The sequence below is a fragment of the Odocoileus virginianus genome, chromosome 2, assembly GCF_023699985.2.
Source record: "Odocoileus virginianus isolate 20LAN1187 ecotype Illinois chromosome 2, Ovbor_1.2, whole genome shotgun sequence".
NCBI lineage: Eukaryota > Metazoa > Chordata > Mammalia > Artiodactyla > Cervidae > Odocoileus > Odocoileus virginianus.
The window spans coordinates 20,701,972-20,721,008 of NC_069675.1; the positions used below are offsets into that span (position 1 = coordinate 20,701,972).

General features: G+C 38.5%; 1 protein-coding gene across 4 annotated transcripts in view; it reads right to left on the bottom strand.

Moving 5' to 3' along the window:
- Nucleotides 1–19,037, bottom strand: part of CDKL4 (cyclin dependent kinase like 4) — a 53,777-nt gene that overhangs the window by 33,173 nt on the left and 1,567 nt on the right. The window contains exons 1-4 of one of the 4 annotated variants that reach the window (XM_070477214.1): nucleotides 9,303–9,451; nucleotides 7,162–7,266; nucleotides 6,602–6,825; nucleotides 3,268–3,389 (exon numbers count right to left, since the gene is read on the bottom strand). In XM_070477214.1, coding sequence (XP_070333315.1) covers nucleotides 3,268–3,389; nucleotides 6,602–6,769 — 290 coding nt within the window. In that variant the 5' untranslated portion in view covers nucleotides 6,770–6,825; nucleotides 7,162–7,266; nucleotides 9,303–9,451. Of the gene's footprint in view, nucleotides 1–3,267; nucleotides 3,390–6,601; nucleotides 6,826–7,051; nucleotides 7,136–7,161; nucleotides 7,267–9,302; nucleotides 9,452–19,037 lie in introns of those variants that run through there. The other 3 variants (XM_070477211.1, XM_070477224.1, XM_070477216.1) reach the window with 3 other exon arrangements.

A 19,037-nucleotide genomic window follows, 5' to 3' on the forward strand; every position in this document is an offset into this window, starting at 1 on the left:
ATTTTGTCTGTTAAATACTATACATTATATTTACTCTAAGTTAATATTACCTTTGGTTAATATTAATTTGCCCTTTGAGCACATCCTGAGATTGGGGAGAAGGAGCCAGCAGATGCATTTGGGTAGAAGGGGGCTCAGGTCTGAAATTTGCCATCGTTAATCCCACAATTCAGTATTCTTGCCTTGAGAACCCCATGAACAGTATGAAAAAGCAAAAAGATAGGACACTGAAAGATGAACTCCCCCGGCTGGTAGGTGCCCAATATGCTACTGTAGAATCAGTGGAGAAATAATTTCAGAAAGAATGAAGAGACGGAGCCAAAGCAAAAACAACACCCAGTTGTGTGTGTGATGGTGATGGAAGTAAAGTCTGAAGCTATAAAGAGCAGTACTCCATAGGAACCTGGAATGTTAGGTCCATGAATCAAGGCAAATTGGAAGTGGTCAAACAGATGGCAAGAGTGAACAGCGTCATTTTAGGAATCAGCAAACTAAAATGAACTGGAATGGGTGAATTTAACTCAGATGACCATTATATCTACTACTGTGGGCAGGAATCCCTTAGAAGAAATGGAGTAGCCATCATAGTCAACAAAAGAGTCTGAAATGCAGTACTTGGATGCAATCTCAAAAATGACAAAATGATCTCTGTTCATTTCCAAGGCAAACCATTCAATATCATGGTAACCCAAGACTATGCCTGGACCAGTAATGCTGAAGAAGCTGAAGCTGAACATTTCTATGAAGACCTACAAGACCTTTTAGAACTAACACCCAAAAAAGATGTCCTTTTCATTATAGGGGACTGGAATGCAAAAGTAGGAAGTCAAGAGCTACCTGGAGTAATAGGCAAATTTGGCCTTGGAGCACAGAATGAAGCAGGGCAAAGGCTCATTGAGCTTTGCCAAGAGTATGCAGTAGTCATAGCAAACACTCTCTTCTAACAACACAAGAAAAGACTCTACACATGGACATCACCAGATGGTCAATACAGAAGTCAGATTAATTATATTCTTTGCAGCCAAAGATGGAGAAGCTCTATACAGTCAGGAAAAACAAGACCAGGAGCTGACTGTGGCTCAGATCATGAATTCCTTATTGCCAAATTCAGACTTAAATTGAAAATGTAGGGAAAACCACTAGACCATTCAGATATAACCTAAATCAAATCTCTTATGAGTATACAGTGGAAGTGACAAATAGATTTAAGAGATTAGATCTGATAGGACACCTGAAGAACTATGGATGGAGGTTTGTGACATTGTACAGGAGACAGGGATCAAGACCATCCCCAAGAAAAAGAAATGGAAAAAGGAAAAATGGTTGTCTGAGGAGGTCTTACAAATAGTTGAGAAAAGAAGAGAAGTGAAAGGCAAAGGAGAAAAGGAAAGATATACCCATATGAATGCAGAGTGCCAAAGAATAGCAAGGAGAGATAAAAAAAGACTTCCTTAGTGATCAGTGCAAAGAAATAGAGGAAAATGATAGAATGAGAAAGACTAGAGATCTCTTAAAAAAAATTAGAGACACCAAGGGAACATTTCATGCAAAGATGGGCTCAATAAAGGACAGAAATGGTATGGACCTAACCGAAGCAGAAGATATTAAGAAGGGGTGGCAAGAATACACAGAAGAACTGTAAAAAAAAGGTCTTAATGACCCAGATAATCACAATGGTGTGATCACTCATCTTGAGCCAGACATCCTGGAATGCAAAGTCAAGTGGGCCTTAGGAAGCATCACTATGAACAAAGCTAGCGGAGGTGATGGAATTCCAGTTGAGCTATTTCAAATCCTAAAAGAGGGTACTGTGAACGTTCTGCACTCAATATGCCAGCAAATTTGGAAAACTCAACAGAGGCCACAGGACTGGAAAAGGTCAGTTTTCATTCCAATCCCAAAGAGAGGCAATGCCAAAAATTGCTCAAACTACCACACAATTGCACTCATCTCACATGTTAGTAAAGTAATACTCAAAGTTCTCCAAGCCAGGCTTCAACAGTATGTGAACCATGAACTTACAGATGTTCAAGCTGGATTTAGAAAAGGCAGAGGAACCAGAAATTGCCAACATCCCTTGGATCATTGAAAAAGCAGAAGAGTTCCAGAAAAACATCTACTTCTGCTTTATTGACTATGCCAAAGCCTTTGACTGTGTGGATCACAATAAACTGTGGAAAATTCTTCAAGTGATGGGAATACTTGACCACCTGACCTGCCTCCTGAGAAATCTGTATGCAGGTCAGGAAGCAACAGCTAGGACTGGACATGGAACAACAGACTGGTTCCAAATCAGGAAAGGAGTATGTCAAGACTGTATATTGTCACCCTGCTTATTTAACTTAAATGCAGAGGACAACATGCAAAACGATGGGCTGGATAAAGCTCAACCTGGAATCAAAATTGCCGGGAGAAATATCAATAACCTCAGATATGCAGATGACACCACCCCTATGGCAGAAAGTGGAGAGGAACTAAAGAGGCTCTTGAAGGTGGAAGAGAAGAGTGAAAAACCCAGCTTAAAACTCAACATTCAAAAAACTAAGATCATGGCATCTGGTCCCATCACTTCATGGCAAATAGATGGGGAAACAAAGGAAACAGTCTATTTCTTTGGGCTCCAAAATCACTGCAGATGGTGACTACAGCCATGAAATGAAAAGACACTTGCTCCTTGGAAGTAAAGCTATGACCAACCTAGACAACATATTAAAAAGCAGAGACATTACTTTACCAAAAAAGGTCTGCCTAGTCAAAGCTATGGTTTTTCTAGTAGTCATGTATGGATGTGAGAGTTGGACTATAAAGAAAGCTGAGCACCAAAGAATTGATACGTTTGAACTGTGGTGTTGGAGAAGACTCTTGAGAGTCCCTTGGACTGCAACAGATCCAACCAGACAATCCTAAAAGAAATCAGTCCTGAATATTCATTGGAAGAACTGATGCTGAAGCTGAAACTCCAATTGTTTGGCCACCTGATGTGAAGAACTGACTCATTTGAAAAGACCCTGATGCTGGGAAAGATTGAGGGAGGGAGGAGAAGGGGATGACGGAGGATGAGATGGTTGGATGGCATCACTGACTCAATGGACATGAGTTTGAGTAAGCTCCGGGAGTTGGTGATGGACAGGGAAGCCTGGCGTGCTGCAGTACATGGGGTCACAAAGAGTCGGACACGACTGAGTGACTGAACTGAACTGAACTGAATCCCACATATAATGAAACTGGGAACCAGCCAGCAGAACTTCAGTGTTCTAGATTACTTACCCGTTTGGGTTTCTTTCCAGCTCATTTAAAAGTGTGTGATCACAGTATTCAAAGACTAAATGCATTTTCCTTTTTCTCCTGAACACCTCAATGAGGTTCACAAGATTTGGATGTTTTAATTGCTGCAAAGGAATTGAAATACAATGGTTGGTGATTCATTTCTTGTAATAGTTTCTCCCAGACCCCTTACAATTTTAAGAGCCAAAGGCTTTGCTAATCATTCTCTTGCATTTCTTGCCAAGAAATTATTACAGTTACTCAAAAGAGAAATGCTTAGTAAGTACCAAAGAACCTCAAAGTTGGAAGAAAGAATTTATCTAACATACCCCACAGTAAAGGGTAACTAAGCTGCTTGAATCTCTCTGGAGATAGCAAAGTACAGCTTAAAATATAAGCACTAAAATTAAAAATGCTTTATGAATTAAGTGGAAATTTCTAAATATACAAGTTGTAAGGTGATCTGAATACAGAATGGTAATGGAATTATTGAGTAAAAGACTATAAAAATCATCAATATGCATTTAGCTTATATTCTGTCATAGATTTAATGTAAACAACTGCATTTAAATCCAGCCTGAATTCCAGTGTTGGTGCTCAGAAAGACTAGATCTCAACCCTCCAATCTGAAATAACTGCATATTCTAGGAATCCCTACAGTTAGTCTGTGTTAAATTTATCACAGTTTCAGCTCTCTTCTTTGATTTTCTTGTTCTGTCTTCCTCTGAGATGTTTAATGAGTTAAATTCAATTCCCAGACTGAAGCATTTCACAAGGCCACCTTTCACAAGCATTTCACAGTGTTGCAAATCAAAGGAAAAACCCCAATTAAGTAAGATAATATCACTAAAGTAACTACATAATTTGTCATCCAACCAGGGTAACGAGTGTAAACCAGGACTGTCCCAGGCAAATCGGCACATGTGGTCACTCTGCCTGTAGGTAAGGTGACTGTGTAATTTCACACATGAACCAGTACACTTTTGAAAGAAAATGCTAGCCAGACAAAAAGGGTTGCTAACCACACTGAATACAGGGACAGAAGCTATAAACCAGGACATCTGATCACTCCTACTTTTGAGTCATCTTCCTGTTGTTTTCCCAGTACAGTAGACAAATTAACTTTCCAAACTCTAGACACCATTTACTCAGAAAGATACATAGTATTTTGTATATCGTAGAAACTCAACAAATATTTTGCAGGCCCAGTAGAGAGGCTTAAAGTACGGCAACTTGTACAGTATACTCTCTCTTATTTGTAAGCATGGCTTGATCAAAAAAAAAAAAAAAAATCAACCAACCAAAAAAACCCACCAAAACCCAGAACAAAAAGTATCACCCTGTGACTGACTATGCGCCTGCTGCTCAAGAGTGTGGGGAAAGGGAACACATTACACATGAACGATACACCCAGAGCACCCGATCAACTTGTTTCCTATGTGCCCCACCACCTAAAAGAGCAGAAAGGCAAGCAGTGGAGGGAAGAGGCCACACAGATAAGCCACATGCTTCATGCTGAGGCAAAAACTGCAGACTGGGAGCTAAACAGTCTCTATCAAGAGTCAGGGGTGCACAGATACTGCAGCTGGATGTGCTGGCAAGGCTTTCAGCTCTATCTCTGAGTAGATTGGCAATTTATATCTTCTTTGCAAATCAAATGAACTTAGATCAGAAAACAGTGACTTATGTAAAGAAAACCAGGTAGTGAGGAGGAGGAAATCAAAGGAAATTTAAATAGCAGGAGTATGTCAGGAAAGTAAGGAAGGGATCTCTTCAGGGCGCAGGTGGATGAAACACACCAGAGACAGGAGAGGTGCGCCTTCTGAGAGCCATCATGCTTAGTCGTTCGGGGTGTCTGACTTTGTGTGACCCCAGGGACTGGTAGCCCGCCAAGCTCCTTTGTCCATGGGATTCTCCAGGCAGGAATACTGGAGTGGGTAGCCATTCTCTTCTCCAGGGGATCTTCCCAACCCAGGGATTGAACCCAGGTCTCCTGCATTGCTGAAGATTCTTTACCATCAGAGAGCCATCACCGGAGACCAAAGTGAGTTGGAATCTGGCTATTTTTTACCTTCCAGTGCACCCTCAAATTGGACACTTGTAACCCAGGAGGTGCTACCTGAGCATTAACTGTTATTTGAAGGGTTGGTGGGAGCGGGAGCATAAACAGCTTTCCTATTAGAAAACCACCCATTGCCAGGTTCGGACACACCCAGTTCATCTGTGATGTCTGCTCAGCACTCTCTGCTGGCCACGAGGTAACAGGGAACTGTTTTTAAAATCATGATGGATGTGCTCTTGAAAACTCCGTGCATATCAAGTCATATTTTAAACAAAATGCTAAAACTTTTTAGTTGAGGAAACCTGCTACAAATGTTTTTAAAGGGAAGGGAGTTTTATCTCCCTTTAAAAACTGGATTTCTGGGGTTTTCCTGTAAACAGGTGACATATGCCAAGAAGTAAAGGCTAGCTGTGTGTTCCTGAGGAAATCACAGTTTTGTTACTCAAAGTGTGGTCCGCAGACGAGCAGCATCTGTGCCAACAGGGAGTTTGTTAGAAACATGGAACGTCAGGCTGGCCCCAGACTTGGACTCAGAATCTGCCTTCCGACAAGGTCCTCGGGGTTCTGCTGCACTGCCCTTTGCCTCAGTTCCCTCCCCTATAAAATTAGGGTGTCGCATGAGAAGCATCTCTAAGTTCTCTCACGGCTCTAAACTTGTAAGATTTTTAATGAGAAAAAATTTGCATAGAAAGCTTGTGCCTCTTACATATTAAATCCTATCAGAGTAAAAGCAACTTAAAGACTTTATGTAAAGTGTGTATACATAGCTGAGGGTGATAGTCAATGTGTCTAAGAATCAGTGGAGCTCAGGTGGGCCCCAAACCAGATTGATGACTATAGGCACTCTGACGCAGCCCTGTGGGTCCCACAGTACCACAAAAAGCCCTTTTAGTTGCTGGTTTATGTGGAGAAGGACTTGGGTGGGGGTTGGGAGGAAAGGCCAAGGCTGAAGGGGAGGATAAACACTGCAGATGAGGGGACTTAGGACATTGAATATTTACCAACCAGAACGAATTTTTAACAATCAAAATTTGAACAATCTATAACTGTACTCATAATATCACTTAAATATTAGAGTGGCCAAAGCCCAAACTGATGATCTATTTACAGAGTTGCTGATACAGGGGAATTTAAGTCCAACAGAAAAAAAAAAATCACTTAAAAATTCTTTGTAATTTTGGTATACCTGTTTGGTCCAGTACTGTGATACTATAGATGTATGATATTATAGATATATAGATGTATATTATAGATGTATAGAGGAAGTTAACCTACCTTTAACATGCGTATTTCTCTTAGAGCTATTTTCTTAACAACAGGATCATCTTCGGATTCCACAAATTTTTTAATAGCTACCACTTGTCCTGAGATTTTGTTTCTGCATTTGAATACAACCCCATAAGATCCCTCTCCAATCTTAGCTAATTTTTCATACTTCTCCATTGGTGTTGAAGTGATTTAAATTTCTGTACTGATTGACTTGCAGCGCAGTGTTGCACCTGGAAAATAAGATGGTTTGGCTTAATCACTTCACCAAGGACAGGGCTCTCACAGTTTACCAGCTAAAACTAATTTGCCCTGGATGCCAAAGGTTTATTTCCATTTAACCTTAAATACACTAAAAAATATCTGGAGGTTGTTTTGTTAATTCAGTTAAGTCCTATGTAGTTATTCTAGCCACTGCAAAGATTACACATATGTTTCTCATCATGGGTTTGTATGTACTTCAAAAGAATTTGTGGGAAGGAATCTTATCCAATCTCTTGTGGTCATTATCCTCAATAAAATGTTTAAAATATGATGCTGTAAAACCCAGCTGAAGGAACACTGCATACTCTGGTGTACGGTGTTTATCTTTCTGGTCCTATTCCAGGTCAATACCGCAGACTAGAAAGGGTGGGACCAGGACATGGTATGGATACAAAGTGCTCGACTGCCACCTGGTGGAGAGAAGAGAGACAGCTGCTCAACAAAGTGGCCATTAAAAACAATAACAAAATCTTTCTAGAGTATCATTTATTGCCCCTAGCTTTTCTATATATGAAGGAATGGATCCTTAAATTCTTAGATCCTAAGGAAAATACTAAAAAAGCATAAAAATTAAGGCAGCTTTAATTCTTCATGAATGCTTTCATATCCATACAGACTTCTATGAAAATACTAGCTTTGAATTTTCTGTCTTGCATCATACATCCATCAATTTTGTGCTAACTGGTTGACACGCTAAGTCACACGTGAAGCCAACATAATTAAATACATAATAATAAATAAGTAAAATAATAATAATTAAATAGTAAAGATACACAAATTCTAAATAGTCTCAAAAATCCCACCCCAGAATCTTGTTGATATAATCTCACAGTAATGGTTAGCAATTAAATAACATTGTTCCATGCAAATTACATATCATCTGCACAAATTTTTATGAAGTAGGTGTTATTTTTATTCAATTATACAGATGAGAAAGCAGGCACAATAAAGGTAGCATGGAATGAGAACTTAGGCAGTAGGCTTCCAGAGACCCCAATTTGAATCACAACACTACACTGCCTCTTGGTGAATTCAAAAGAATGCACAATTTGAAGAACCACTTTATCCAGGTATTCAGATTAATAAAATGTCAAGTGAAAGAGCCAATCACTTTAAAAAATTCTTATACTTTTTTTTTTACTTCACTATTATTGTCTTTTCCATCTAAAGATATCTCAGTGGAGAAAGAAATCATCTACTCTTGCTTGCAACCATAAAAATACACAACTGGGAAAAGTATTTAAGAAGTAAAAGAGTATTACCTTTTAAAAATTTGCGCTTTTACAAATGCCATTTCTTTGTTGTTGTTTTTGATTTTATTTTCTCTTATAAAAGGAAGAAAAGCACACACTCAAGTAACACATGGAAAATCCATCACAGGTTATAGTCTGAAAACTCTGTTAATTACACTGTATTTAAATACAGGTATTAATGAGACTTCCCTGGTGGTCCAGTAGCTAAGATTTCACGCTCTCAATGCAGGGAGCCTGGGTTCAATCCTTGTTCAGGGAACTAGATTCCACATGCTGCAACTAAGAGTTTGCATGCTGCAACTAAAAAAAATCCTGCATGCTTCAACAAAGATCGAAGATTCCACGTGCTGCAACTAAGACTGAGCACAGCCAAATAAATAAATAATCAATAAAACAAATATAAAAATTTTTTAAAATAGATATTATTATCTTAAAGGCATTTAGGTATAAGCATGCATACATCTGTCTTTCTGTAGCCAAGTAAAGGGCTTCCCTGGTGATTCAATAGTAAAGAATCTGCCTGCAATGCAAGAGACATGGGTTTGATCCCTGAGTCAGAAGATTCCCCTGGAGAATAAAATGGCAACCCAGTCCAAAATTCTTTCCTGGAGAATTCCATGGACAGAGAAGCCTGGTGGGCTACAGTCCATGAGGTCGCAAGAGTCAGACATGACTTAGCAACTAAACTACCACCACCAGCCAAGTAAAGGGTGATTGGGAAGAGGACAGGAGAAACGGCAGTTGCTTTAGAAAGTTATTGGCATAGAACGTTGAAGATTTACGAATTTAACCCACTTAATGAGCATTATGGTTACTGAGGGAAATTTTGAATATGACAAAAAAATTATGAAGTTTTAGTCTATGTGTTATTTTGTTTCCATCAAGGAGGTAATCTGATCTACTGATCTGTGATTTTCCTTTTCTTTCAACAGGTTCAGCAGCAAAGACTGATTGCTCAGAATAATATCTAGATCTCTGTTATATCACTCAAACTGCTGAATATGATAATACAAAGCACCAGACAATAGTACTTTACTAGTAACATCACTGACTTGATGGGCGTGAGTTTGAGTAAGCTCTGGGAGCTGGTGTTGGACAGGGAGGCCTGGCAGGCTGCAGTCCATGGGGTCGCAAAGAGTCGGACACCACTGAGCGACAGAACTGAACTGAACTGAGTAACATCCCCATATTACCTGTTTTCCAAAGCCCTTATATGTTCATAGGAGATGAATCTGAGTACACAGGTAGGAGTTAGAACAAGGCAGGCATTCCACAAAGGAATTTATGGCTCTAATTCCAGCTTGCTAGGACTCCACCAGAGTTTATAGAAGCGATAATTCCTATCTCTGACATGACGCTCAGATCAGATATCTCACTGTTTGAACATCTCTACATGAATGGACAGAAACATCTCAAAATCAATACATTCTAAATCAAATGTCTTCTTTCTAATCCTCTACCCTTACCCAAAGTTCCCAAACCTGCTCCACAAGGTTCCTAAATGGCTTGTCAAGATACGCATGGTGAAAACTAAGGCAGCCAAGGAGAGGGGCAGCGGCTTAAATGGACTCTCTCTCATGTACCTTTCACAAAGCTACAGAAGTCAACCAAAGCAAAAAAACCACATAAATCCAATACCCTCAACATTATAAGGACAAGGTGAACACCCAGTTCTGGAAGAGATACCTCTTGAGCTGCTCTTTCTTTTTTCTTCCCATTTATTTTTATTAGTTGGAGGCTAATTACTTTACATCATTGCAGTGGTTTTTGTCATACATTGAAATGAATTAGCCATGGATTTACATGTATTCCCCATCCCGGTCCCCCCTCCCACCTCCCTCGAGCTGCTCTTTTAAGCCCTTGCAGAGAGCAAAGATGGGAGTGGGGTGAGTTCTGGAAAAACTATGAAGAAGAGAGAAGAGTAAAAGAAGGGTCTAAGATAGACTTAGCATCACTCCTCAGAGGAGAAAAACACATTACAAGTGCAAAAAGTACTGAGAATGTCCTGGCAGATCTGAGGATTCACTACAGGGATGAGACTTGGGTATCCAGGAAGCATCAGTCAACATGTCCTACTCTTGGGGAAGAGAGGGGTAACAGGAAAGGGAGAGACTTATTCAGTCTTTGTTGGAGACTAGGTAAGTGAAGGGAAAAAGAAACTAGAGGATAAATTTGCAGTTCTGCAAGACAGAAGGGAACTCTAAAATGGAAGGATATGTAAACTTTCCTCCCACCACTAAGAAAAGGAAGCACAGTCCATTGGAGACACTGCACTTCAGTACAGTGACATGGCAGGCTTCCTTGAACTAGGATGGCTGTCAATTACTGTAAGCCTAAACCTGCCCAAGAAATAAAATAGAAAAAAGTAATCTCCACACAAAGTTATTAGTAGAAGAGAACAGAAATGAGAAGAAAACATCTCAGCTGATAAAAATCATTCCAGGGAGTTCCCTGGAATAGTGTGTGCTAAGTCGCTTAAGTTGTGTCTGACTCTTGGTGACCCCATGGGCTATATAACCTGCCAGGCTCCTCGGTCCATGGGATTTTCCAGGCAAGAACACTGGAGTGGGCTGCCATTTCCTTCTCCACTGGAAGAGTGATAAAGGAATAAAAAGTAGGTTGAGGGCATTCCCTGGCCGTCCAGTGTTAGGATTCAGAGCTTTCACTGATGTGGCCTGGGTTCAACCCCTGGTTGGGGAATTGAGGTCTTTCAAGCAGAGCAGTGCAACTGAAAAAATAAAAAAACAAAAGAACTTTCCAAAAAACCTAACCATGAAGCAGAAGAAAACTAACACAGTATCTGATTTAAATTTCCTCTAACAATGATTTTGAGATAGAAAGACCCACTTTAGATTGCTCAGCAGTGAAGAACCTGCTTGCCATGTGGGAGACCTGGGCTCGATTCCTGGGTTGGGGGAGATCCCCTGAGAAGGGAATGGCTACCCACTCCAGTACTCTGGCCTGGAGAATCCCATGGACAGAGGAGTCTGGTCAGCTACAGGCCATGAGTTGCAAAGAGTCAGACACAACACAGCGACTAACACACACACAATGTTGATAAAAAAAAAAATAAAATGACAGTTGATTTAACTCAGGAAAGAGACAGAAGAGAAAGAAAAATGATCTCAGAAATAGAGACTAAATAACAAGACGCCAACGGGAGAACAGAAATAAAAATTTAAGAAGGAGAATTAAAGAAAGGCAAACTAGCAGTTAAGAGGCTAAAAATGAGGGGGAAAGAAGGGAGAGAGTTTAGAGAGATAGCAGCTGGAATGGAAGATAGGCAAAGAAGATACAACAAAAGTATAACTAGAGTTCCTTAAGAAAGAAAACAAAATAATGGAATAGAACCAATATTTGGACTATAAACCAAGAAAAACTTCTGGAAATAAGATCTGAATGTACATACTGAAAGGGCCCATCAGGTAATTGGCTAACTAATTCAGAACAACCAATTCAGAGACATATTTGAATAAAACTATTAAGATAAAATATTCTCATAGCCTCCAGTCATAAAGACTAAATAACTTCAGTGTAAGAGAATTAGAGGGACATCAAACTTATCAAGAGCAATGTACAGCACAAAGTGAGAATGTAGCAGCATTCTGAAGAAATTCAAGGGAAGAAAGTGAAAACCAAGGATTTCAACTCGGCCAAGCTGACCTTCAAGGTAATAGATAAGCGGTGTAAAACAAGCAAGAATTCCAGTAATGTTATATTCATGAGCTCTTCTCAAAAAATCTGAGAGGATAACTTTCACCCAACCAAGAAGTCACTGGGAAAACTTCAGCGAAAGGTAGTGAACATTTAATGTATTCAGTGTTTTCAAAGACTTCGTATACATTTAAAGGATTCAAAGACTGAAAGAAAGGGAGGTACAAAAGTGGAAGAATAATATATAAGTAAAACAACTTGTAGATGTTACAAGTTTTGATAATATAGGAAGTAATGCAACTAAAAATGTGTTAAAAGAATGGGGGAAAAGGGAAGCAGAATAAGTTCATGGATAACTGAACAGGTAGGAATAAAAAAACATATGAAGAAAAAACAAAAAAACAACTGGGGGCTTCCCTAGGGACTTGGTGGTAAAGAATCCGCCTGCCAATGCAGGAGACACAAGTCTGATCCCCGGTCTGGGAAGGTCCCACGTGCCGCGGAGCAGCTGAGCCCATATACCACAGCGATAGGACCTGTGCCCCAGAGTCCAGGAACCACAACTCCTAAGCCCGTGAGCTGAAACTACTGCTACCCTCAGGCCCTGGAGCCCGTATTCTGCAGTGAGAAAAACCGCTGCTGGGAGAAGCGCACGTGCTGCAATGAAGGGCAGACCCCCCCCGTCACAACTAGAGAAAAGCCCACACAGTAACGAAGACCCAGCACAGCCAAAAATAAATACAGAAAAAATAAATAAAATTATTTAAAAAATGACAAACCAGAGAACAAAAGGTTAAATAAGAAAACAAGGGCTATGAGAAATTCTTTTAAAAAAAGTATTAGTCTAGGGAATTCTCTGGCAGTCTGGTGGTTAGGACTTGGTGCTTTTACTGCCATTTCACTTCCTGTCAGGGAACTAAAATCCTATAAACTGTGCAGCTCCGCCAAAAAAAAAGCATTAGTCTAAAGGTAACTACTGAAACAAAAATATAAGCTTTCCAAAATACCATAAGAAATTGAAAAAAATATAAATCTAACACAATACATAGAGAAACACAGAGAATTTTACATTCTGCACATAATAATTATAACATAAAACAATATATGTATGGATGTGAGAGTTGGACTGTGAAGAAAGCTGAGCGCCGAAGAATTGATGCTTTTGAACTGTGGTGTTGGAGTAGACTCTTGAAAGTTCCTTGGATTTCAAGGAGATCCAACCAGTTCATCCTAAAGGAGATCAGTCCTGGGTGTTCATTGGAAGGAATGATGTTGAAGCTGAAACTCCAATGCTTTGGGCACCTCATGTGAAGAGTTGGCTCATTGGAAAAGACCCTGATGCTGGGAAGGATTGGGGGCAGGAGGAGAAGGGGATGACAGAGGATGAGCTGGCTGGATGGCATCACCGACTCGATGGACATGGGTTTGGGTAGACTCCGGGAGTTGGTGATGGACAGGGAGGCCTGGCGTGCTGCGATTCATGGGGTCGCAAAGAGTCAGACGTGACTGAGCGACTGAACTGAACTGAACTGAAAACAATATGGCAGAATAGAAACGAAAATAAGTTGTATCAATAAATTTGAATGGGCTTAAGTCGTTTATTAAATGAGAAAAATTTTCACTATGGTTCACAAAACAAGATTCAGTTATAAGCTATATGCAAGAGACAAACCTAAAATAAAGTCATTCAGAAAGGTTAAAAATGAAAAGACAGGCAAAGGTATACTGGACAAATGGAAATAATAAGAAAGGAATTCGTGATCTTGGTAACAGACAAAGAAATTAAAGCTAAAAAAAGTATTATATATGACAAAAGGGAGCAGTTTTTAATGCTAAGAGCAAAAATTCATAATGTAGATATAATAGTCTCAAATAACACAGCAATTAATGTTGTAAAGCAGAAACTCTAGGGCATGGAAGGAGACATGTATAGAAACAAATTAATAATGGCAAACTTAAATACATCACTCAGTAAAAGACAAGGCAAGTGAACAAAAAATATGTAACTATGCAGAAGACCCAAACAATGTAACCAGTAAAGTGAGCCTAGAGGAGAGATATACATTGAATTTTATACTCTGATAATATGGAATAGACCTTCTTATCAAGCATACAGGGAATAGTCACAAAAACTGTTGTTTTTGTTCAGTTGCTCAGGCGTGTCTGACTTTTTGTGACACCACGGACTGCAGCACGCCCAGGCTTCCCTGTCCTTCACTATCTCCTGGAATTTGCTCAAACTCATGTCCATTGAGTCAATGATACCAATCAACCATCTTATCCTCTGTCGCTCCCTTCTCCTGCCCTCAATCTTTCCCAGCATCAGGTTATTTTCCAATGAGTTGGCTCTTCTCATCAGGTGGCCAAAGTATCGGATCTTCAGCTTCAGTGTCAGTCATTATATTAAGTCACAAAGAAAGCATCAGGAAATCTCAAAAGTAGAAATATTATAAATAACATTCTGGTCACAAAATATCAAACAAGAAATTGGAAGAAAATTTAAAAACATAAAATAAAAAAAGATCTTCTACCTAGAAATGAAAAAGTCTTCTATTAAATACCTCTTGGGTAAAGAGGGAAACACAAAGTAAACTTATTAGTTTATTTTTTAAATTTTATTAAATTTAAAAAAAAGATTATGAAAATACAACATATCAAAATCTAGAAGATACATTTAAAGTAGTGGTAGATACATTTAAAGACATATTTTTATGAGTATGCAGAGGTCAGGAATGCTGCTAAACAATCCTCAAGGTGCAGGACAGACCCCCATGATAAACAACCATCTGATCTAAAATAGTAACGTGGTTGGAGTACCCCGTCATAAAGCAGCAAAGAGAAGAAAAGCCAGAGACCAAAACAAACATATAGAAAAAGATAAAAGGCTGAAAATCAACAAATTAAGTTCAAAATTTAAAATATAGAAAAGGAAATACAAAATGAGCCAAAGTAAAGCACAAAAGGGGAAACAAATTAATAAACTGAAATAGAAATTAATAAATCAGAGAACAAAAAACAGTAGCTCTAATTAATAAACCTAAATCCTGGTTCCTTGAAAACTTTAAAATAGACAAATCATTACCTAACTTACTGAAGGAAAAAAGGAGAAACAACAATATGCAAAATAAGAAATCACAAGAGGGAATAACCATCAAAACAGAAGAATTTTTAAAAGATCATGAGACTACTTTGTAGGTATTTATGCAAATGAGTGTGAAAACTTGGAAGAAATGATAATTTCCTCAAAAGACAGAGTTTACCAAAATTTGTCCAATTAGGGACTGAGAATCTAGACTGGTTTAAGATTGGAAATAGAGGAAGCTTTTTTGTTTTTTTTTTAAATCCCACAGAAAAGCACAAGAGGTCATACTTTGACTATGGTGGGGTAAAGAGATTGGCAAAGTTTCTTTCAAAAACACAAGTATAAGACCAAGCAAAATTGTCCAAGAAATAAAAACAAAATACAACAATTTTAATGATCTGGCAACTGAGTAAAAGCAAAAAGCAAATGGGGAAGTATAAGCTGCTAGAAGTTTACTTAAGAACAGTGGGGGTCTGTGGCTTCTTGCCTGAGGCGTCCATCATTCCCTCCTCTTACCCCTGCCTCCCAGTTCAATGAGGGCAGTAATAAGACCAGTGTGGACTGGCCATGAGCCAGCAGCCTTGCTCCCGAGGGGATGACTTTGATATACCTCAGATGATGAAAACCTGTGACAACAATGTCAGGGAAATTCTTATGTGATATGAAACAAACGGGAGAGAAAACAGTTTTTCAAGCCTGAAAATGCGGTTCTCATGCGGGCCAGGAATTTATGGGAAGATGCTAAAAATGAGAGAACCATAGAGGGGCTAGATTAGCTTTCCACACATCTCAGGCTAACTTGGAAACTATCGGCATGCATGGGGAAGACCGAAGAAGGTCTTAAAAAAAGTTAAAGCTTGGTAGGTTGGAGGACTGATTGAATTTTGAATCCCTCTCTCCAACCCACATACTGATCTCCTAGAAGAGGTGAAAGACTTATGGCTAGAGATGTCTGAGTACCAGCATTGCCCAAATTATTGGTGACCACTAAGCTCTGCAAGACAGTGGTGACTTCTAGAAAGCCAGGCTAAAAAACTAACACACTGAGTAGAAACATTAGCAGCCACACATCTGGGAGATGGACTCTGGAATATGGGCAGAATGCAAAAACAAAAATCCACCCATTTAAAAAAACAACAAAAACCCAGGGGAGAAAATCAGGACCCAGAATTTCTGGATAATATTTACCTAAAATGTCCAGTTTTCAATTAAAAAAAAAATTATGCAGCATGCTAAGAAAAGGGGAAGTGTGACCTATACTCAGGGAAAAAGTCAATAAAAATGAATCCTGAGTGGGTGGATTTTGCTGACAAAGACTTCAAAATCAGCTATTATAAATATGCTCAAGTAATTAAAATAATGAAAGGAGAATATGACAACAATAACTCAGATAAACAGGGAATCTCCACAGAAGAATGAAAAGCATAAAAAAGAACCAAATGGGAATTTTAGGGTCAGAAGATATAATTGAAATGAAAAATTCACCAGATGGATTCAGTAGCAGATTTGAGATGGCAGAAGACAGAAGCAGTAAATCTGATAACAGAAGCAGTAAATCTGATAACAGGTTAATAAAAAATGACCAGTTGGAAAGAGGGACAAAAGCCTTAAGATGAACAGAGTCTCAAGACACCTCTGGAACAAAAATCAACAGTACCAATATACAGGTAATGAGATTTCTCAGAAAGAGAGAGTGAGACAAAGGGGTAGAAAATTACATCTGAAGAAATAATGGCCAAAACCTTTCTAAAGGTAATGGAAAACACTAACTACAGATTCAAGAAGCTTGATAAATCCCCAAGTAGGATAAACATGAAGAGATCCATACTTAGATAAATCACAATCAAACTTCTGGAAACCAAAGATGAAGAGATCATCTCAAAAACAGTGACAGAAAATGATTCACATACAAGGGAATAGCAACATGCTCACTGACCAACTCTTCACCAGGAAAACAATCACAAAAAAATCAATAAAACAAAAAACTAGCTCTTCAAAAAGATCAATAAAATTCATGGACTTTTATCTAGATAGACTAAAAAAAAAACAAAGAAAAATTACCAAAATCAGAACCACCTTACAGAAGAAGATTAAAAGAGAATATTATGAACAACTTTAGGCAACCACATTAGACACCTTGGTTGACAAAAAAATGCCTAAAAAGACAAAATATCAAACTAACTCAAGGAAAAATAGAAAATCTGATTACATCCTTAAAAAACAGACACTGAATTGGTAATTAAAAATCTACCTACAAAGAAAAGTCCAGGCTCAGACAGCTTCATAGATGAACCCTACCAAACACTGAGAAGAATTAATATCAACTCTTAACAAACTGTTCTAAAATATTGAGGAAAGACCATTTCCCAGCCCCTTCTGTAAGGCCAATATTAACCTTGATACAAAGTCAGAAAAAGAAATCACAAGAAAACTATACATCATTATTCTCATAGATACAAGAATCCTCAACAAAATTAGTAGAAACACATAAGATGGATGTACGCCATGACTACAAAGGATTTATCTCAGGAATGTAAAGTTACTTTAACATCTGAAAATTAGTAATGTAAAACATCATATTAGTATGACAAACAAAGGACGTGAGCATCTCAGTAGGTATGACAAAAGTCCAACATCCATTCACAATAAAAATCTCAACAAACTGTATTAGAAGGGAATTCCCTACAGGACATCTGTGAAAAACCTACAGTTGGCATCATGCTTAATCTTTCTCTCCTAAGACTGAGAAAAAGATGTCTGCTTTCACCACCACTACTTAACATTGTTTTGAAAGTTCTCATCAGTGCAATAAGTCAAGTAAAAGAAATTAAAAGGATGTGCCTCGTGGCTGGGTCCAGGGATGGACCTGGTCCTGGCAATGAAAGCACCAATTCCTAACCACTGAACCACCAGGGAATTTCCAAAATATTTATAGTATCATTACTCATAGGAGTCCTAAACTGAAAGCAAACCAATGCCCATCAATTGATGAATGAGCATCCATGCAATGAAATACCATTCATTTCATTCAATTCAAAATACCAGTAATAAGAAAGAACAAAGAAACTAACACAATACTGTAAATCAATTACACTACAATAAAAATTAAAAACAAAATAGAAAAGAACAAAGTACTGATACATGCTATAATGTGTTAAACACTAAAAAAAAAAAAAAAGAAAACAATGCTATGTGAGAAAAGCCACACACACAAGGAACACACAGTATTCCATTTACGTGAAATTTCTAGGAGCCACTGAGGACACAGGATCTCCTGTGATACTTATGCCAAAAAATGGAAACCTGAATATAATTATGAGGGAATAGTAGACAAACTGAAGATCATTCTACAAATAACTGGCTTGTGTTCTTAAAATATCAAGGTCACGACAGGCAAAGGTCAAAGTACTGTTCCAGACTGAAGGAGAGTCAAGAGAAGCAAAATATAAATTGTGATGTGTGATCTGGAATTTGGTTCTGGAATGGGGAAAAATGTAGCTATAAAGAATCATCCTGGGATATCTGGTGAAACTAAAATATTGATTATGGGTAAGCTATCAGATTTCCTGATTTTGGTAATCTTTACTGAGGTTATATAAGATAATGTCCCAGTTCTTAGGAAATATACATTGAACTGTTTAAAGGGACATGATGTCTACATTGTACTCTCAAACAGTACAGAAAAATTAATATGCGTATATATACACACACACACAAAGAGAGAAAGAAATCAATAAAAAAAGAGCAAAATGTAAACACTTAAAGGATATAAATGTATAGGAGTTCATTGTACTATGCTTTCAGGTTTGAAATTATTATATCAAAATAGAGCTATTTTAGAAACCTATATACTGGGGGACTATAGTGTCAACTCACTTTTTTTGTGCCTATCTAGTTCAATGACAGCAAAACATCTTTCTCAAACATCAATATAATCAGATATCGTCCTTTCTCAAAAATGGCTATGGCTTCTACTGTCACAGAATAAAGTTCAAACTGTAGTATGACATTTACAGTCCTTTCAACACTGGTCCCGACGTACCTTCCCCCCAGGGCTTCTCAGATTTTTCCCCAAACACTGTCAAGTCTAAGCCTTACACTAACCGCTGCTGGAAGGTTTGAGCCCCAAACCCGTTTCATCTTCTGCAGTTCAACTCAAATGTCTTTTCTGCTTATCATTTCCCTGATCCCC